Source organism: Cryptotermes secundus, unplaced genomic scaffold (genome assembly GCF_002891405.2).
Source record: "Cryptotermes secundus unplaced genomic scaffold, Csec_1.0 scaffold507, whole genome shotgun sequence".
In the NCBI taxonomy this organism is placed as follows: Eukaryota; Metazoa; Arthropoda; class Insecta; order Blattodea; family Kalotermitidae; genus Cryptotermes; species Cryptotermes secundus.
In genome coordinates, this window is record NW_019740660.1 from 545,808 (window position 1) to 568,346 (window position 22,539).

Consider the following 22,539-nt stretch of genomic DNA (forward strand, 5'->3'; position numbering starts at 1 on the left):
ATGTCGTAAGAAATGCAGTCAGTGCCCCCCTGCCATGTTGAAACCCCCATTTTGTCACAGCATATTATTCAGTGTTATTGTGGCCTGCCTCTCTGTCCAGGTATCTGCCTCGTTCTCAAGAGAGCCAGTACTGTTCTCTCTCCTAATCACAGTTCACAGTTGAGTAAGGTAAAACTGTCGCTGTCCTTAACTAATTAAGCACTACGCCATGAAGACGTATGGGCGAGTGAATGTATAGATCCATATTTTCTTGACCTCGACACTAACTGTATTATTATTTTTTATTGATAGTGGGGTGGGACTAAGTACCTTGTACTGCAGCTAGATGATAGGTGAGGGTGGTTGTGGAGCAATTGGTGGAATAAAAATTGGCAGGGAAAACCGAAGTACTCTGAGAAAACCTGCCCCAGAGCCACTTTGTCCACCACAAATCCCACTTGACCAGACCCAGGATCGAACCCAGACCGCCGCGGTGGGAAGCCAGCGACTAACCGCTTGAACTATGTCGCGGTCGACCCTAACTGTAAGGGAGTAGTCAGCTACACTCCCCGGCTGCTTTACTCACAAGGAAAAAAGCCATCGGTACCCATTGGCTAGGAAGTTGGGTGGACCCCAGAGCCCGTCTGGGCTACTTGACCCTACCGGGACTCTCCTCGGGCGGCCGGCACATAGCCAGTCGCTATACCGAGTATGCCACCCCGGCTCGTTTTTGCGGTTGAGTACATACTTTAGAAGGCACGTGACATTTAGGAGCAAGAGGACGTTCAGACTGTGTTGAGGGCAGATGGAGAGACTGAAGCCACACAAGAACATATCCGAGATTGGCTTCAGCTGGATGAAGGAGACCCTGGATTTCAGCTTCTGACAGAGGAAGAAATTGCTGCAGTGATGTTTTTTTATCAGCACTGCCTGTATCATCAAATTTTCCATTTGTTTGTTTCTCTAAGGTTTTGTTTGTCTTTTAGGCCTGTCTTTTGCTTCATTAACCCTAATAATCGCTTAATCCGGATGACGCATCGCCCCCAATTAATCCAGATGAGTGAGGGTTTATTGACTCGTAATTAATATGCGGGCTCTCCATAGAGTATTGTCCGGTTTGATTGAAATCTTTCTGTACTTGGAAACTCGATGTAACGGTGAGATGGAGTACACAATTTCTGGTCGCCACAGCGACGGAATGTCGACCATTGACAGGTTACTTGAACGTTAAGTTAACGGACTATTTATGCGCGTTATTCTTGTGAGGTGACGTTAAACTTCGGCCTCGACGTATCGCTCGATAACAAGTTTTACTGGAAAGGAATACGAGAGAAAGGGAGGGAAGTTAACATCACGGCAGCTTGTACAGCGAATGATGAATATCTTCCCTTTTAATTATCTCTGTCGGTTACTGAGGACGCCCGAAATGTAACATGAGATTTACAGCACACGTTAATGTAAAGCATTCTTAACCGTGGTACTGTGTGGAAGTGAATGTTAGCTTCACTCTCGACCTGCTTTATCCCGCGGGAAAGAGCCTTTGGTACCTTTGAATAAGGTGGGTGGGACTTGAAGCCGACTAGGAAAGCGGCAGGGAGGGAAAAATCTCGTACCCCTGCCGGAGTTCGAAGCGTGTTAGTCCGAACTCTTGCCAGTATGTACGGTAGCCACGGCTGTTAAGGCGATGTGTAAGTATCGCGGTAGAGTTCATGGGGTGCGTTTCGAATTCTCAGTAATGTGAGACAGTGCTGTGACTGTGGACATTGTGTACATCGAGATTCTGTCGGATTTGCGCTTTCTGTGCACCATCCCATACTATGTAAACGTTGTTTTTCGAATGCCGTCTGTCTGTCTGTCTTATTTATTTAAGGACGTTCACCTGGCTTGCACCACGTAGCTGAGCCCTTCGAAAGCTAATAGTTGTTTAGCAACTCAAATTCCCAACATTGTGTGGAACCCGAAGGTTCACGAGAACCGCCACTGGTCTCTGCCCACATCCAGGCGAATCCTATCTACATCCTCCAACCTTTTTTCTTTTGAGGTCCAATTTAATATTGTTCTTCCATCTACGCTTAAGTCTTCCCATCGCAGGTTTTCCAACAAAAATGTTTGTATACACTCGTGAAATAGACCAAGAATTAATAAGTACTTTTCAAAAATATTTATTTTTTTCTATAATAAGGGGCTTCATAACTTGTACTCTTCGCCAAGTGTATTTAGAATGATCAAGTCAAGGAGGATGAGATTGGCAGGACATGTAGCAAGAGGGGTGAGACGAGGAATACATACAGGATATTGGTGGGAAAGCCAGAAGGAAAGAGACCACTAGGAAGACCAAGACGTAGGTGGGTGGATAATAATAAAATGGATCTTAGAGAGAAAGGATGGGATGGTATGGACTGGATAGATCTGGCTCAGGATAGGGACCAGTGGAGGACTCTTGTGAACACGGTAATGAACCTTCAGGTTCCATAAAATGCTGGGAAGTTCTTGAGTAGCTGCACAAGTGGTGGCTTCTCGAGAAGGGCTCACCTCAATGAGTGAGTGACAATTGCTTCTTTTTCAGGATATTCTCTGCAAGATCAAGACACTTCTAGTGGATGAGAAGCAGCACATCAGATTCGGCGATTGGAACGCCAATGACGTAAGTAGGCTTACCTCAACTTATTAATTACAGAGAATATATCTGCGTGGCATCTGATGGACGGGTTGCAGAATTGTATTTTGGTTGTGTTGTAAACTTCCAGATTTGTTTATCCCAATTTAATGTAGTGTTAGAAACTCGCACTAGACGGTGGCTTATCATCTGAGTCTCGGGTGAGTTCATGTGAGATTCACGGTGGGCAAATGGCACTGGAGCAGTCGAGTTCCTTGAGGTTTGCCCCGCTTGTCATCATTGCAACCTGGCTCCCTGCACCCCATCGAGATGTGCAGTAGCCCTGATCAGGCAGTACATTATCACATTCTCGGGCTTTAAGTTTTAGGCTTTACCTCTGATGTGACAGTCAGCTGATGATAGAGGAAGTTGGTGTTGGATAATTTCTTGCTGTGTAAATTTTAGCTTCGGATATTTTGTTATTTCAAGTAAAGGAGGATGAGATTGGCAGGTAATGTAGCACGAATGTTGGAGAAGAGGAATTCATATAGGATACTGGTGGGAAAGCCAGAAGGAAAGAGACCACTAGGGAGACCAAGACGTAGGTGGGTGGACAGTATTACACTGGATCTTGGAACGATAGGGTGGGATGGTATGGATTGGATTGATCTGGCTCAGGATAGGGATCAGTGGAGGGCTTATGTGAACACAGTAATGAACCTTCGGGTTCCATAAAATGCTGGGATGTTCTTGAGTAGCTGCACAATTGATGGGTTCTCAAGGAGGGCTCGGCTTGTACTTCCAAGTGTGATTTCAGTGTTAACTATTCGAATAGTTTGGAGACACCGTTCATCTGCTTAGAATACAAAACTATAACTTTACCTGTTGTTTTGTATAATCGTGAAACTTGGTCTTTCCCCCTGAAGTAAGAACATAGATTGCCATAGAACGCAGTGCTGAGAAGAATGTTCTCGTATAATAGTTTTTTCGCAAAAAAAAAAACGAAATAAAATAACCGTAGTAATAGATCTGTACTCCTCACCAAATAGACCTGTTAATAGAATGATCAGTTGAAGGAAAATTATGGGTGAGTCATGTAGAATGCAGAGAACAAAGAGAAGATCAAATGTGCAAAGTTTTGGAGGAAAACGTGACGGAAAAATACCAGTCAGAATACCTAGACATAGATGACAGGATAATATTAGAATTGATCTTAAAGAAACAGGACGGGAGACTGGATATTTCTTGCTCAGGATAGGAACCTGTGGCTAGCTTCTGTGAACCTTCCTGTCCCATAAACTTGGATTCACTTGACTGGTTGAGCAACTGTTATCTTGTAAAGAACCTTCGTGGAGTTGATTAACAAAGACACTTCTGTAATCTGTGCTATCAAATTAAGGCTTGTAGTTAAAAGATAAAAGTTGTCCCTGCACTTAGTTATTTAATCACCAAGCCATGAAGCAGTATGGGAGAATGGAGCTATAGATCCATATATTCTTGCTAATAGCTGGAGATCCGCTTCACGCCCTGGCTGCTTAACCCCCAGAGAAAGAACACCCAATAACTGAGGGAAAGGATGCAGGCTCGGCCCCATAACTGGTCTTGACGTTATGGAGAACTTGAAAATTTCCTGTCCCTGTTGGAAATCGAACCCCGATTCGTCGGCCATCCAGCCTGTAACCTAGTCACTACAGCAACTGAGCTATCACGGCTCCATGCTTTTATGATTTCTGGCCCAACTCCTTGTTATACTAATTGTTATTGAATGCGTGGATCTGTTGTTGCGTTGAATGCCAGCTGGGGACGTGTGGCTTCTCTCAGCAGGTGGCACTCACAGCAAGACGCCTAACAAGACGCCATGTCGTGTTACGATGACGCTATCTTACCCCCAGCCACATTCAGCCTGTCTCGAATATTGCTAAGTAACGGTCTAATGGTGAATGGCCGGTTATTGATACACCATTGATATTAACTCTAATGGAAGTCTGAACTATTATTCGGGAAGAATTTTATAGTACGTAGGTTGGCAAGGCTTTGTGGCGCATGCGTCAGAATGTGGTCTCAGGCTTTATTTATCTGTCGTTCCAATCGACATCTCGTCACAACAGTCTCTGTTCATGAGCGCCAAAACAAAAGTCTGTTAATGTGAACTATGGGAACATATTGTCACGTATAAGGGGTTAGCGTGACTAATAATAATGGGTTTTAGATTTGATGATTGCGTTTATTGGCACTTTTTTACAGTTACAATCAATTATAACAGCTCACAATCAATCTTCACCGCCGAGGCTTCTCTTCATTCTGCTTCTCGTTCTATGACTGTCTCCAAACCAAATCCAAGTCAAAGTCACATTGCGACTAACGTTCAGTCAGTCAGTAAGTCTTGTGTCGAGCCCCAGCTGGGGCTCATGACCAGATATTTATTACTGTTTGGCATTTACGGTCTTGTTATTGTGGGGCGCCCTCTCTGACGAGAGGACGGGTATGCCTTTTGTACTCGTATATGCTGCTGGCCCTTGCCAGTGCAGTGTTTTACGGGTCTGAGTCCCTTGGAACTCGCGACCATATTTTACTGTCTCAGCTTTGAGACTTCCCTTTTCGTCGCTTCCTACGACTCGCAGGGTCACGGTGGAGGTATTCGACTGCAGAGAGAGAGAGAGAGAGAGTTACTTTACGACTGGCGGTTTACCGCCAATCAGTTCGTCTTGGCGTCAGCCCCTTGAGGATCACGACCAGAGATTGTTTTTTCCAAATGAACTCTCGCGGTAATTGTCCTTATGTAACATCCTCTCTGACGAGAAGATTGGTCTGTCTCTTATGAATACACTCGACCTTTCGTCAAATGTATATTTCGCACATATAATGTTATCGAAAACTCTTTTTTTGCTTTACACTGGTCTCCAAGTCCAAGTCGAAGGGTTTAGTTTCACCCGCTGCTATGCAACGAATCTCTTGTTGCCGCGGGAACACATTTTTACTGCCTCAAACAATTCGTTGCTTAGATATTGTTAGCCCAGTGTTAGGTTCTCGTGTTCTTCAAGAGGTTTCCTAGGTAGCGTGCTTTCTCATCCGTTGCGCAGTGATGGATGTCTTATAGTCCGGCTTTCAGGCAGCACGTCACAATACTCTTCAACCTTATGGCTGACAGAACCTCGAAGCTCATATGACGCATACTCGGTGACCTGTATCCCTTTGCTATCCCGTGAGACCATGCTTGCTATTATTCGGGCACTGTAACTATATTAAGTACAATTATAAGCTATAATCATGGCATTACAATCATTTACTGTTATAGGGNCTGTCAGTACAGCCCAGGTATTTTACATGATTGACGAAGGGGATATTCTGCCCATTCAATGTAAGATGAGTCTGAGGGGGCCTAAGTCTACCAGAGAAGTAGATACAAGACAAGAAAGCACGGACACCAAAAGAAAGAGAGATGTTCTGAAGCAGATGCGTTTTCATCTCAACGACGAAAATGAAACAGCATTGTCGTAGCAATTTCAACAAGTGAACCGTTGCCTGAGGATGGCCGAGTAAGGCTGAAGCATGTAGAAGTTGATTGTGATTTTAATGTTATTTTAAATTAAGAAGAAACTGTAAACAAAGTTGTATAAAATTATTGCCAATCATGTTACGAACCCTAAAGTTCATTACCGTGTTCACAAGAGCCCTTCACTGGTCCCTATCCTGAAGTAGATCGATTCAGTCCATGCCACCCCATCATATCTCTCTAAGATCTGTGTTAATGCTATCCTCCCACCTACATCTAGGTCTTCTTAGTGGTCTTTTTCCTCGTTGCTTTCCCATCAGAATCTTAAATATATTCCTCCCGTCCCTCATGCATGCCGCCACGTTACAGACAGTAAATGTCGTGATGTCAGACATGAACAGTTTTACATTGGGCCACGTGGGCCTGTAGGAAGGCAACCTGACGACGTGAATCGATAAGGAGCCGAGATGGGCATGGCGTCTCTGTGTAGTGCGCGCATAGTTCGTCGCGGCGGTTGCGTCACTACGTCCTTCTCTGCCCATGATGTTCATTTGGGGGGGGGGGAAAGGGGCTTATTTTAGGGCGCTGTTTAAACTATGTATATTATGGATCTTGAGGAAATACGAGTATGATGTAAGGGGATTGCCCGGATTCATTGGCGCCCTCTTGTGAACACGCTAATGGAACTTCGGGTTCCATGATATCTGGGAAATTCTTCAGTAATGAGAGACTGTTGACTTCTCAAGTAGGGCTGTGCACCGTGGCGTTAGTTGGGTCAGGGGTATCGAGTCAATGGCGAGACTGATTGTTGGGTGGCTGGATGGACTGACTCATTGATTGATTGATTGATTGATTGATGCATGACTGGATGTACGGATTGATTGATGGATTGTTATGTTGATAGTTGATTGGTTGATTGCTGGATAAACTGACTGATTGATGGATGACTGGATGGACAGATTGATTAATCGATTGTTGGGTTGGTGGTTAGATTGGTTGATTTGTGGATGGATTGACAGATTGATTGATTGGTGGGTGGCTGGTTGGATTTGTGAATGGATGGATTCACGGACGGACTGATGGATGAACACATACATAAACCTAATGCAGAATTATGTTTTTTAAACGAGAGCTGAATGCTGGGGATGTCAGTAACACTCCGACGCTCTAGATGTATGATGTATGAAACACCGGATAGTGCCAATTCATCTGTTGTAGGAAACTTGTGATTTTAGTCTACTTTCCTTATTTTCAAAAAATGAAAGGCTTATGAAATCACCTTGCTGTCTGTGTTTCCTTCTGTGTCTGTTGTCCCTGTACTAATTTAGTTAAGCAGTACGCCACGAAGACGTATGGGGAGTGGAGGTATAGCTCCACCATTCTTCACCTCGGCATTAGATGTTGAGTGGTTAGCTTCACGCCCCTGCCGCCTTACCCACAGGAGCCCTCGTTATCCATTCGATAGGAGGCTGAGTGGGCCTCAGACCCGGTCTGGACGCTGTTGAAAGAAAAATCTTTCACTGTCGGAAATCGAACCCAGGACCTCCAGCCCGTATCCCGTCGCTATACCGAGCTATCCAGACATCCGTCTGTGTGTCCCCCCAAATTCTTTAAGCTTTTGAGGCGTATGAGGTCGCTTTACTGTCTATGTCTGCATGTCCCCCTTATTTTTTTTCTTTCGTTTTCTGTGCACTTCATGTCGTATCAAAGTTAGTGGGCGATTCGTTCTTCGCAGAACTTCTTGTTTTAATTGTGTGTTATTGGTTACTCATCTAATGTTAATTTGATCAAACCGAAATTTTCGGCGTAATAATGTACCGGTCAGGTCAGACATTACAACTGTTTTGTGTCGTGTAACGGACGGATACGTACTTTGTTGGGTGTATACGTGGGAGGGGTGACTGGGTGCATGGCCATATATATGACATACGGAATGTCTGATATTAAGAAACTGAATGCAATAAACCCCTAATCCGGAGAAATTTGGGGAAGGTCTTCCGGGTTAAGCCAGAATCCAGATTAGTGCAGCAAAAGGTAGCCCTAAAAGAAAGAAAAAAACTTAGAACACAAATAAATATAATGATATAAATAGTGCTGATGGAAATAAATAAAAAATATCACTGTAGAGCCTTTATTTAAAAACTATAAAAATACAGTACATTTATTCAGCGACAGAAGACTCAGAAGCTGTACTTGTTTTTGAACGTAATAATACAGGTTTGTAGAAACTGTCAAGTTTTGTCTCAACAGACAAGTGACTCATCTGCCTTCCTAAATGCCACGCGACTTTCTTAAGTATGTACCCAACTGTGAACAGCATTTTTTCATAGTTCAACCTGGATTATCCCACATTCGGATTTAGTGTAACCGGATTAGTACCCTTTGCAGACTCAGCGAGTGTTCCTGAACAGATGAGGGTGTGATCACTGTTGACGGATCCCCATTATCTCACCTTCCTTCACTTGCGTCAGTTTGTCTCGAAATAATTGCCATACAAGCGGTGGCCTGCGGCACTTTAATTGGGTCATGAAGAGATAATGAGTTGTCTTGTGCTCCCTCGAAACATGTCTATTCAGCGTTGTGCCTATTGATCGCGGCAAGGAGGGCCGAAATGACCCAAGCCTTTCATCGAAGGCTATAAATAATGTTGAAACCAGTTTCACCATTCATTCTTGTTGTCTGTCCGTATTTGGGGTTGTTAATGCTGGTTAGAACGAATATCATATCTGACTTGCCCTTCCGAAACCCTGGGTTCTGTTCTCAGATAAGTCTTTCGTGGAAAGTTTAACGGTACTTTGTCACGAGTCGCACAAGTAATTTTGAAGCTTCATCGCCATAAGTGCTAACTGTAAAAGTTTATTTGTAAAAACAAAACCCAAAGTCCAATCTTAGAAGTTTCTGCAGTGCTCTTAATGTTTTTTATTCTTCTATTAATCTCTGTTTTCAGGTTATAAATGTATTTAGTTTCTTTGGACGCCCGCACTGGGCCCTCCACAAAACAAAATAGAATTTACAGATTTTATTGAGCCATTTGCTTCTCTAAAATCACGAAAGTTCACGTTTTTAATTATTGTAAGAAATAAGAGCGACAACAACAACAACAATTGTCTTATCTTAAATTTGTCGGTACTGAGAGGGGCCTCCACTTTTTGATTGCGCCCGTCTACCCTTGTGCCCAAAGCCACTTCTCACCTGTTCGTGCATGTAGCGAAATCCTACTTAAGAAACCGGTAGTAAGTGCTCCGGCAAAAATATTGCGCCTTTTACACAACCCGGAAGTTCACTCACAGAATCCTGTCTGACTCCTGACCGAGGCAAATGGGTCCAGTCCACACCCTCACACCCCTTTTTTTTTAAGATTCATTTTAACATTATCCTCCCATCTACATATCCGAAGTCATACACGTATTTTCCCTTCAAACTTTACAACTACAACTGTGCATGAATTTGCTAATTTCCCATATGCGTCCTACATGCCCATCCGCGTCATCCTCCTTTGTTTGAACAACCTATGGCGAAGAGTACAAAAAATGAATCTCCTTATTGTGTAATTTTCTCCATCGTATTAATTCCCTCGTAGTTTGAAATATTCACCGATTTTCTCGCGCCCGGAAATACTGTATATTGATGTTGGTTTTCCTCAGTCGCTGCAGAAAGATATGTCCGATATTAGACCACGACCTTTTCCTCTCCAATTCGTTATTCACCAATCATCCCATATTCGACGGTGTGTACTTAGAACTACTCACGTCGTCATTAGATAGAGCTTAAGTAAGTTCTCAGATCTTGTTACCAAACATCAGTGTTCCCTTCCTCTCCTTTTAAGGAAACGACTACATTTCAGTCCCCCCTATATGGCCATTATACACTGTGAGAGAGAGAGAAGTGGTGGTGGTAGTGAGAGACACTACATTGGGGTGGGGGGGAAGAAACTATATCTCCGATTTTGAAGATGGCCTTTATTTATCCTTCGAAGCAGCAAGTGCATCTAGTTTGTACCTCACAGAAAACGCTTCGCTTCCATAACAAAAGTCCATCCGCACAATCTGGGCAAAATGCATAGTTTTACAGGGTGGGGCGCAGAAACTTCCTTTTTTTGAAGGCGAATAAAAGAAAAATTATTGTTGATAGACAAAATTTATGTTTAGCTAATGAAAGAACATACTTTAAAGTTTTAAATCATGTAGTTTTAAACAAAATATCTTGAAGGTGGTGGCCACTGCTCTCTATGCACTGATGCAACCGTTTTCTGAAGTTCTCTGCACGTTCCAACATGTGCACCGGAATTTGGGCTACTTCCTGCCGAATAACATTCTTCAGCTGAAGCAGATTTGTGGGGCGATGTTTAAAAACCTGTACCTTGAGGTATCCCCATAAAAAAATCACAGGGCGTTAGATCAGGTGAGTGCGCTGCCCAAGGGATGTCGCCTCGAAGCAAGATGAGCCGTCCGGGGAACTTTGCCCTCAAAACTGTCATCGAAACTCGGGCTGTGTGGGCCGTGGCACCATCCTGTTGGAACCAGACATTTCCTAGATGCATTTCTTCAAGAGCTGGTTCGAAAAAGATCTCAAAATCGACTGTCGAACTGCCTCCACATTTTCTGGCGTCGTAACGGTCCGTTGTCGTCCTGATGATTTTTTCACCACACTCCCGGTTGTCCTAAAGTTCTCTACCCATAAAACAAACGATTTCCGGTCGGGAACCGGACCTCTGGGCTTAATTCCGAAGTGAGTACGGAAAGCACGCTGCACCACCACGAAGGAATGGTTGTTCGAAAAATAGGCTTCGACAGCAAACGCACGCTGCTCACTTGTCCACTTCATGTTTCCTACTGAGGAGTATTAGACAGAAACTTCTGCGACTGCTACGTTCACCAAGCCTATCCCCACTTTTCTACGACCTCCCCTCCCTTCACAATGCGTCTTCACAAAAAGGAAGTTTCTGGCCTCCACCCTGTATATTGTTAAAGCAGGTGGCGCATATAGTTACCGCTGTGCTTTATCACGCTAAAGACTGAATTTCTGTTAAATATTATATAAGAATACAGTTCATACCTCACAGAAAAAACTACGTCACCGCTGCAGAGCCCAACCGGTTAATGCTGTTTAGAGAAATAATCGCTGTTTATTGTGAGAACCATACGGAACACACAAATACACTTTTTGGACAGAATACAGAGTTAATTTCGTACCTAACAGGAAACACATTACGTCTCCGCTACAAAGCCCACCGGTTAATGCTGTTTAGGGAAATAACCACTGTTTATTGTGAGAACCATACGGAACACATAAATACACTGTGTGGGCAGAATGCAGAGTTCAGTTCGTACCTCACAGGAAACACATTACGTGTCCACTACAAAGCCCAAACTGTTAATGATGTTTAAGGAAATAATCGCTGTTTATTGTGAGAACCGTACGGAACACACAAATACACTGTGTGGGCAGAATGCGGAGTTCAGTCCGTACCTCACAGGAAACACATTACGTCTCCGCTACAAAGCCCAACCGGTTAATGCTGTTTAGGGAAATAATCGCCGTTTATTGTGAGAACAGAACAGAATGCAGAGTTCGAGTATGTTAATGCTGGTGGTATATACCAGTGGGCTTTCAGTGGTTAATGGACTAATCATGCTCTTGTTAAAATTGTATTTGAGAAATTTGGTCATAGTATTGTGTGTCTAAAACATCTTTGAGTTTGCGTCGTCATTATACAGTGACATATATCGTTACGTCATAATTACAAAGATACTAGATCTTGTCAGCACGCGATGGGAACCACAATGAGCACACAGGAGATCTCGCAGAAGACACAGGACTCTTCTGCCATAAAGTTTTGCCTGGTCAAGTTGCGACGTGCCCCTCACAGATGTTTTAGACAGAGTTTCCTGTGTTGCAGATCGAAGTGCTCAACAAACACTTATTTATTACATCGAAACCCGTTATTTACCTGGTCAATCTCTCGGAGAAGGATTACATCAAGAAAAAGAACAAATGGTAAGTTTATATAATGTTAGTATATTGTAAGAGATAGCCCACTTTGGTCAGTGTTGGAACACAGCACTTGAAAGCGCTAGGATCAAATTGTCTGGCGTATGGAAGGGCAAAGCGCCCGCAATCATGCAAGATATTGTATCGAGATGACAGAGAGCGCGCCCATATTGCAAGACTCATCGTCACTAATGACGGACCTGCATATTGAGAATGCCCCGTCACACGATACAGCGATAAAGCCGGCTCGCAAAGTCTCGGGTTCATATCTTGACAGAAGCATGCTTTTCTCGTCCCTGACAGATTCCTACTCAACAACATAGTCGCATCGTGTTATGATCGCTTCTTTCTTTTGTTTACGATTTTTTGTATCTCTTTAGTTCATGATATGTAATCAAGCAACACATTATCATATCCTTGGTGTTTGAAGTTTGATCTCTGCCCCGACACTCGGCTGGTAACAGAGTAATGATGTTAGTTATTGTTATGACGTCATACACCAGCCTCTCCCACAGCTTGACCGACATTTATTTGAAAGTGCAGGACTTGGTAACAAAGTATATTGTTATTCAATCTTAAGTTAAGTCTAAGTGTTTCTGGTTTGTTACAGTAATCATTACTGTCGTTGTGGTCATTTTGCATCGTTTTGAGTTGTTACAAACACAAAGTTTCCGTCATGAAGTAAACGGAAGGAAATGTTCCCCCTTAGGTGGATTTGTTGCATAGGAATAGGGTGTCACTGCACCAGCCCTTTCAAACGGACCCATCTCATTACTGTCCTTTCCCCCTTAACACCTGATGATGAAGCAGATAAAGTTTCCGAAACGTTAAGTTTGAGATTTCATGACGATTGACACGGTCAAAAATCGTAATCATGTGCGCTAAACGAACTGAAGTTAACAATTTACGTTCATCGACGATCCTACCTTATCAGCGCAATTATTCTCTTAACACATATTTACCACGTAGGCCTATCTCTAACTTTGAGCAGGCAATCTGCCAGTCTCTTAAGAGTTTTTCTGAAGTATCGGTGCCTGAAGTTTAACTCAGACCAAGCGGTACGTGAAGTTTCACTTAGAGACCGAGCGGTGCGTGAAGTTCCACGCAGAGACCGAGCGGTGCGTGAAGTTCCACTCAGAGACCGAGCGGTGCGTGAAGTTCCACTCAGAGACCGAGCGGTGCGTGAAGTTCCACTCAGAGACCGAGCGGTGCGTGAAGTTCCACTCAGAGACCGAGCGGTGCGTGAAGTTCCACTCAGAGACCGAGCGGTGCGTGAAGTTCCACTCAGAGACCGAGCGGTGCGTGAAGTTCCACTCAGAGACCGAGCGGTGCGTGAAGTTCCACTCAGAGACCGAGCGGTGCGTGAAGTTCCACTCAGAGACCGAGCGGTGCGTGAAGTTCCACTCAGAGACCGAGCGGTGCGTGAAGTTCCACTCAGAGACCGAGCGGTGCGTGAAGTTCCACTCAGAGACCGAGCGGTGCGTGAAGTTCCACTCAGAGACCGAGCGGTGCGTGAAGTTCCACTCAGAGACCGAGCGGTGCGTGAAGTTCCACTCAGAGACCGAGCGGTGCGTGAAGTTCCACTCAGAGACCGAGCGGTGCGTGAAGTTCCACTCAGAGACCGAGCGGTGCGTGAAGTTCCACTCAGAGACCGAGCGGTGCGTGAAGTTCCACGCAGAGACCGAGCGGTGCGTGAAGTTTCACTCAGAGACCGAGCGGTGCGTGAAGTTTCAGTCAGAAACCAAGGATATGTGAAGTTCCACGCAAGAGGTACGTGAAGTTTCACTCAGAGACCAAGGGGTACTTGGAGTTTTACTCTGAGACAGAAAATATATTTTCATGAGTGCCGCGGGGCCCAGAACGAAGAATGACTGTGCTGGCAAATCCAACAGCAATTTACCCGACCCGCCGACCGACCAAGAAAGATGTCTGCTGTAGGGGTTCAGAACCTCTGATATAAATGAATAGGAAACCGATCGTTTAATGAGAGAAGACTTGTTAACTGATGATTAGAGTTTCACTGTAAGGAGTTGCTGAATGGTTAGGTATTAACAGATCCGCCGCCCTTCACATATCCACTTTGAATGGAGGATAGAGATATTGTCTGCCTGTGCAGTTATTAATTTGATGAGTATCCATTCATCTGCTCGTGTTGAAAATGCGTTCCGAAACTGGACAATAGATATCGAAAACCTAACTTAAGCAGAGGCGAGTGCTTGTCTAGTTGCAGTGTTAACACTTTGAAGCGTGACTTTCATCTCTTCCTACAACTTCAGTGCGTATTTCACAGGAAACATTACATCTGCGCTACAAAGCCCAACCGGCTAATGTTGTTTATGGGAATTAATCGCTGTTTATTGTGAGAACCATACAGAACACATAAATACACTGCGTGGGCAGAATGCAGAGTTCAGTTCGTACCTCACAGGAAACACATTACGTCTCCGCTACAAAGCCCAACCGGTTAATGCTGTTTAAGGAAGCAATCGCTGTTGTGAAAACCATACGGAACACATAAATACACTGTGTGGGAAAAATACAGATTAATTAAATGTTAAAGCAGGTGGTACATATAGTTACCAATGGCATTTTAGGAGTTCATACCTGGACTTGTCTATTTCCACGGCTACGGTAAAACTCCCACTACTTTCTTAACCGAACTGTAGAAACCAATTTTCCTTATTACGCTGACATGAAAACAGGTAAATATAGAATGTATTGATACATATAGAAAAGGAGCTGACTCTTGTTGACACACAGATCAATTATAAGTTGTTTGTCCGCCTTGTAACATGCATATATTAACTGTATGTGATGTAAATTCGACGGATACTAAGGGATTTTTAGTATTAGATACAGACTGTAGACCAGAACTCAAGTAAACGCCATAGTTCTGAATTACGACGATGTCCGGTTCAGAAACAGGTAAACGCTCAACTTCAATTTTTCACAAATATTATATATGTTTAATATATTTTGATAAATGGAAGTAGATCCTTTAGATAGTTCTGCCTTCCTTCTTGGTAAAGGGCTGCCGGACGGCGCGTATGGCTAACAATCTCACAGCCATCTGTGAGCCGATTGTCTATAAAATGTGGGAGCCTCGACGTCTCTCAACCCTATGGGCCTCCACGGCCTGTTACAGATGTAGCTTAACCCTATTTTACTTTTTATTAAACATTTAATCTGAACACTAGAAAGCGTCGTTAAAGAAATCAAGATGTTTCGTCGTCACGCTACTGTTAAGTATCAGTTCTCTGCATGGTTGGAGTAACTGGCAACCAGACAGACGCAGGAAAATCCATAATAGCGATTTATGAATTCGCCCTTGGAGTCAGTCTTCTGTATGTGAAACTTTTGCTGTTTGTTCTGTGTTCTGTTTAGGTTGATCAAAATCAAGGAGTGGGTAGACAAGAACGACCCAGGAGCGGTGATCGTCCCCTTCTCAGGCGCCTTCGAGACCAAGTTGCTCGAATTGAACGACGAAGAGCGGAAGCATTATATGGAGGAGGTCAAGGCCACAAGGTGAGTGAGTGAGTGAGCCACCGTGGCTATCTTGCCAGGTTTTTCATTTGCAGTCTCAAAAAGGAAAGGGGGAGGTTATAAGGAGTAACGGAAGTGGTAGTGGGACGCACTACACTTTTGGAGCGAAAACTTTTCGACTCTGCCGGTTTCCTGACAGTTCCCTCTCGTCCTTAGGTAATTTTTCTTGCGATTTATTTAATGATGCTGCCGCTATGTGAAGTCCAGAACCTTTTGTCTTCTCGTCTGCAGTCTAAAAACATAAAAATTAGGATGTACGAAACTGTAATTTTGCCTGTGGTTCTGCTTGTGATACTTGGTCTCTGACATTAGACTGAGGGTGTTTACAGGCTGCTGAGATGGAATGAGGCGACAGGAGGTTGGAGAAGACTGCATAGTGAGGATCTTCATAACTTGTACTCTTCTCCAAGTACAATTAGCATGATCAAGTTATGGAGAATGAGATGGTCAGGGCATTTAGCACGAATTGAGAAGAAAACTGTATATAGGGTATTGGTAGGAAAGCCAGAAGGAATGAAGCCACTAGGAAGGCCAAGACGTAGATGTGTGGTTAATATTAAAATGGATCTTAGATAGAATTGGGTGGTATGGCTGGATCGATCTGGGTCATGATAGAGGCAAGTAGAGGACTCTTGTTAACGCGGTAATGAACCTTCGGGTTCCATAAGTTGCTGAGTAGTTCCTGAGTAGCTGCACAATTGGCGGTTTCTGAAGAAGGCCTCAGCTCCATGCAATTAGTCGGTATATTGTGTATATAACGTCGAATGGTAAAATTATTGAATTGGAAAATATTTGGAAAGGAGTGGTCTTGGCCTGTCTGAGGAAAGCCACGAAGATCTCTCTGGATAGCGGATATTCCTGAGGCCTTCGAATCGTCACGGAGTGTATTAAGTTGGGTCGTAACTTTGTCTTAGTTTGTAGACCATTACGAGTTATTACAGAATGGTGATTTATTAAACCGAATGATCATTCTTCTGCTGTGATTGCATCGACGCCGTCTGAGATCTGAAATTCAAGCAAATTTGAAACTATTTTTATGACGTCCCAAGGAAATTCACTATCATTTTGTACAGAATCTCTTCCAGGTAGCTAGTAAATAGCACAGGCATTCATAAGTACCTTTCTTGTTCAGACATCTGCAACATAATTGTGGGTTATGACGTTTCTGCTTCGTCTTTTTCTTCCGTCCCCTAAAAGGCAAGGATTATATTGAACTTCGTAGAATAGCCAAATATAAGAGGTTAGCCGCAGCTAAAATTGTTCGCCCTTGCCAATTATGATTATTATTATTATGTATTATAATCATTATAGTGCACACAGAAACGATTTTTAGAAAAAAAGGAAAACAATTGTAAGCATTCTTGTTGGATAATAATATAATTTCACGTAGGAAGGCGTCCAGAAATAAAAATGTTCCAGGTTTTGCTGCTCAGTCTCGTAAAACAATGGCATTACGTTTTTCCATTTCATCTGGCAAAATATATGGAGGCTTACAGTGCTGCAGAGGATAATTGTATCTGATGGCAGGTTTCAAAGGGGTTTAAGGGGGAGGAGGGATATTCACGTCTCCCGTTAATGGCCCTAGGATGGAGAACACTGTCTGAGTTTCTTTCTTTCTTCATCGTGTCTCACCGTTCTTTTTCATGTCTTTCTTTTACTATTGCTCGGTGGCCCGTGCTAGCCTGAATTGTAATTAATTCTAGGGTACATCAGAAAGTCTCGCTGGACATTTTAATTCTTATGTAAATGTCATAATGTTCCTCTGGGCCGATCACAGTGGCCCCGCGGTTTAAGGCATGAACTGTCTTCATTCGCTGGCTCGAACCCTCAGATCGTGGGTACGAATCCTACTTGAGGCATGGATGTCTGCGTGCGTTTGTTCTGTGTTTGCTTTGTCCTGTGTGTAGGTAGAGGCCTTGCGACGGGCTGATCCCCCATCCAAGGACTCCTGCGGACTGTGTATAGGATCAAGAAACTGAAAAGGTAGCCAAGGCCTAACAAAGGGCTGTAGACCAATAATAATAATATACTTCTGGATGTTTATTTGGAGACATAGGATTTATAAGCCTCATGACGAAATTTGGGATCTTTGTCCTGAGAATAGCATTACAGGTCTCAACAGAATCGTGGACGTTTGTATAGAGCAATGTGATCTGTTTGTCTCACAGCAACTTTCCGGATAATTATCAAAATACATAGGTTCATTTTAAACCCTAATTTATTTCCTACTAATTAATTTATAGGCTCTGTAACTTCATTAGCAGACCCAGGTATTGGTGGTGGGATAACATTAAAATGGATCTTAAGAAGGAGTGTGAAGTTGTATACTGGATGAATATCTTTTGCGATAAAGTCCAGTGGCGGCTCTAAAGGAACACAGTCTCTTAAGCTGAGCTACTATCAACTTCGCAAGGACTCGGCCACAAGGAGTTAGTTAATGTGTCCGAAGATAATTTGATAGATGTTTAGAAAACAAAAAACAGTGTGAAGTCATTAACAGCAATTTTCGGGATAAAAGACAACTTTAAACTTTTATGCAGTAAGTATCATGACACCCGTCTGCATTTCAGCGCGAAATTGCAAAAAGAAAACAGCAAAACTCAGATTTTGTCACGTTGATATAACGGCGTGTAAGCCGGTGGAAGTTCACTGACCTCTCGGAATAATATACTGCCTCCATCTTCAGGATAGAAGAGTAAGCCAAGCAAAGAAAAGAACGCAACCGTAGAAGTTTACCGATGTACACAGCAATATCGGGTGTCCAGATGAAAGATATCCAAATTAAACAAAATGTATATCTCGGAAAATAATTCTTATACACGGATTCGGTTAATGTCATCGGAAAGGAAAACCCTGTAAGTTTTTTCTCATGCCCGGCTTACGCGCATGCGCCGCCACATTTCTGCCACCATGTTAGGAATCATTTAGGCAGAGTGATGGCTGGGAGACAGATCTGGAGAAGTGGAGCAATCGCTTGGCCTCCTAGATAGCCAGATTTAACCCCACTGAATTGTTTTCTTGTGGGGTTATGTGAAGAACATTGTCTATCAGGTTAAGATCAACGACCTGCAACACCTGAAAGCCCGCATAAGCGACGCTGTGACTATGGTAACACCAAACATGCTGTATCCTCTGGATATTTGTCGTGCCACCAAGGGAGCCCACGTTGAAATTTATTGGAAAGTTATATACTCACAAAGAACATTGATAGTTTCCCTTTGTACTGGTGTAACCCATAAATGTGTATATTAAAAGCTTTCTGAGATATAATTATTTTATTTTGGATACCTTTCATCCGGACACCCTGTATTGTCATCACACTTGATCTGTTTTATGGTTATTTCTTGATGATCGCTCTCTTGGTTTGGGTCTAAACTTGTATCAGACTTCACGGCGTCACATCCCAGTCGGTGTGTTTCCAATGTTTTCTCCTTCTGTGCTGTTGCAGTGCTCTGGATAAGATCATTGTACATGGATACAAGGCCTTGCAGCTACAATATTTCTTCACTTCTGGGCCAGACGAAGTAAAGGCATGGACAATACAGGTAATGTACAATACTGTCACGTGATTGAGTGACTACAGACGGGGTTTGGATTGGTAATCTGATTTATTGAACTCAGAATATAACTACAAATATCTACGACAGTTTCACTGAGTTACACACTCCAATGATCACTGTAACTACAGCACACATAAAGTCTCAGTAATCCCCAGCCGTTGCTCGGTAGCGGCTTTCACCGGCGGGCTTTCCCCATACTCTGTGTTCCTGAACTGTCCCCGTACCTCGGCTTCTAACAGCAAAAAATCACAACGACAGAACTTACCAACTAACTCTACTCCACTGCACTATTTTACTGCACTAAACTGTCCTGCTTATAACATCTCGGCACGGACCTTGTACAAAACACCGCTTACAACGGTTCTTTCATTGTTGCTTGCGTACTAGCGATGGCTCTGCTACTGTTGCGTATTTACGAAAATGTTGCCTAGTAATTGCTCTTTTTTTCTTGTTTCTTATGCCACATGTTTTCATGTATTTGCCACATCTGCATTCCACTGACATACTCCGTCTGCTTTGGTAACGTGTCTACGTCATCATTAGAAAGTTAAAGAGATTCTGTTTTTAAACATAGGATGAGTACTCACGCCGAGACGTAATTCAAACGAACTTACACAGGACGTTTCTCCCGTAAGGTTGCCTATACAGGGTAGGTCGAGTAACTCACGCCGGGACGAAATTCATACGAACTTACACAGGACGTTTCTCCCGTAAGGTTGCCTATACAGGGTAGGTCGAGTAACTCACGCCGGGATGTAATTCAGACGAACTTACTCAGGACGTTTCTCCCGTAAGGTTGCCTATACAGGGTAGGTCGAGTAACTCACGCCGGGACGAAATTCAGACGAACTTACACAGGACGTTTCTCCCGTAAGGTTGCCTATACTTGGTTCGTGGAGTGGCTGGACTTTAGTATTAACATTGAAAAAGTGCAGGTATCAAGAAAGTGTTCTACATAAGCATTTTTTTTTTTCGTGAACAATAACGATAATCGACAACAGAGACTGTTATTTACCTGCAGTCAGTGCTTACATCGCTATATCGGCTTGCCGTGTTTCCACATTCTCACGCAGCACAGTTACAGTTTTTGATATAGAAATATTTGATTATAAATGTAAGAGGTAATTTTGTTCCAATGCCGATTACGGTAGCCGCACGGTCTAAGACATAAACTGTCATCGCTCACTGGAACTCTGGGATCGCGGATTCGAATCCCACTCGAGGCATGGGTGTCTCTATTCGTTTATTCTGTGTTTCGTTGGCCTGTGTGTAGGTTGTGGCCTTGCGTCCGGCAGATCACTCGTCCAAGGAGTCCTACCGTCTGTAAACAAGATTACGAACTGAAGGAGAGGCTAGGGCCCTACAGAGGACTGTAGAGCCATTAGTTACTATAGGATTCTGACGATGGTGTATAACACACTGATATATTGGGTTTTTGGACTTCATCCATCGTCCTGGTTTTTAAGATAACTAATAAAAACACAACGTTTGTCCAGTGTTGTCCAGTGATTGAGGCTAGCTCTTTCTAACGGACCCAACAGAATAGGTGTTTTCCTTCACCTGAGGATGGAAACAGATCCAGTTTCCGAAACGTCGTGTTTTTATTAGTTATCTTAAAAACCGGGACGATGGATGACGTCCAAAAACCCAATATATCAGTGTGTAAAGCCATTGTTGGACGAATGAATAGAATTTGTTCCTGTACTTAACTAATTAAACAGTACTCCATAACGTGTTGGGAAGTGGAGTTATAGATCCACTATTCTTGAACTCTACATTTGATGGAGATGAGTGGTCAGCTTCACGCCCCTGCCGCTTTATCCTCGGGGGAAACAGCCTCCGATTTCCATTACTCGTATGTAGGAGGTTGTGCTTAATTAGTGAAGCACAGAGGAAATTTTACCTTTACCTTACTTATTGGACAGGCTGGGTTGGTACTAGAGACGGTCTGGACGCTGTGGAGAAAAGAAAAGTCCCTACCCCTGCAAGGAATCAAACTCTGATCTACTGGTCGTGCAGCCAGTCGCATAGATACTGAAATGAATGAGCTGTTCTGGCGCAAATAAACAATGTGGCTAAATAAATGAATGTTATTTTCAAGGGAGACAGAATATCGGCGCCTCTACGATCCAGTAAAGTATGTGGTCACGAAAGTTGCGGGCCTGCCGGAGCAATTTAAGGTCGGAACTAAAGTGGTGATGGTACATGCGGTTTTTTTTGGGGGGGGGCTGGAGAGTGCTCTGCGATTCGCGGCTTACCAAACCTATTGCCCTGAAAGAGAATGCCCGGTAACGATTTTGGAAGCATGTAGTTTAATAGCAATCATTTATCAGAGCAAGTCCTGTAGATTAAACTTAAACCCCCTATAATTCATGAATATGATCGAAACCAAATCTTTATAATATGAACTGAAATGGCCCTAACTTACTAAGTACTGCGCCCATGGAAGAGGCGGAGCAGACAAAAGCATAAGGCAATATTATAATTCTGGAACTTCCCAAAATTTACCAGACTACACCCACACTGCTCTCTCTGTAAAACTAAGCTTTAGGGGGCCACTTAACATTCCTGAGGTACGTCCCCGAAATGCCCTCAAGCGACGACGAGGGGCTGGCAGCACGTGCAATTTTAACCCCTCTCCCCATAATCAAAAATCTTCTTTTTCCAAATTAAAAGTGGTCTCGTTTGTAGAGAGAGGCTGAAAGTCGTGCCCCGCTTTCTGGGACTGCGTACGGACGCCTATTCTCATGCAAATGATAGAGCTGGAGACAGATGGGCCAATTTTGATGCTGCATGCGAACGAACCAAGTAAACGACTGGGCTTTCATTTTCCGAGGCAACGGGCTGGGAATAGTACGACCAGTATTTCAGAGTCTGCTGCGACAAAGTGGAAAGGACAAGTTGATAATAAAAATAACAGATTAGCAGGAATTTGCTAAGGATGAAACTCCCCCTTATACACAAGAAAAATACAAATTTATATATAAAAAGACCGTAACTCTTGACAGCACATCCGTTTTTACCATCATTTCTATTGATAATTGTTCGACTTATGGTGGGGAATCTTTGAATATATGGTGGAACGATGCATTGCTCCCCCAAGGGAAGCATACGGAATTTAGATCAACGAGAATCCAGTTTTGGGAGAATGAATAGGGCTAATAAATACAGGGTGATTAAAAAATGTCATGGGGAAGTGAATCATAGATATTGACAATGACTGTGAAGTTGAGTTTATAGGATGTTATCTGTATGCCACAGCAGAGACTGTATGAATCACTGTTTGTGTGAGAAGAATATTCAGTGCCCAATTCTCGTATTAGTCTTAACATTTTGTTGGATCACCCTGTATATACGCCTCTTCTCAACAGAAAACA

At 43.3% G+C, this 22,539-nt stretch overlaps 1 protein-coding gene across 3 annotated transcripts in view; it reads left to right on the forward strand.

Moving 5' to 3' along the window:
* LOC111872475 (obg-like ATPase 1) overlaps positions 1-22,539 on the forward strand; it is a 92,466-nt gene that overhangs the window by 63,548 nt on the left and 6,379 nt on the right. For 2 of the 3 annotated variants that reach the window (XM_023866431.2, XM_023866432.2), the window contains exons 6-9: positions 2,546-2,623; positions 11,968-12,065; positions 15,444-15,584; positions 19,051-19,147. In XM_023866431.2, coding sequence (XP_023722199.1) covers positions 2,546-2,623; positions 11,968-12,065; positions 15,444-15,584; positions 19,051-19,147 — 414 coding nt within the window. The remainder of the gene's footprint in view (positions 1-2,545; positions 2,624-11,967; positions 12,066-15,443; positions 15,585-19,050; positions 19,148-22,539) is intronic. The other variant, XM_023866433.2, reaches the window with a different exon arrangement.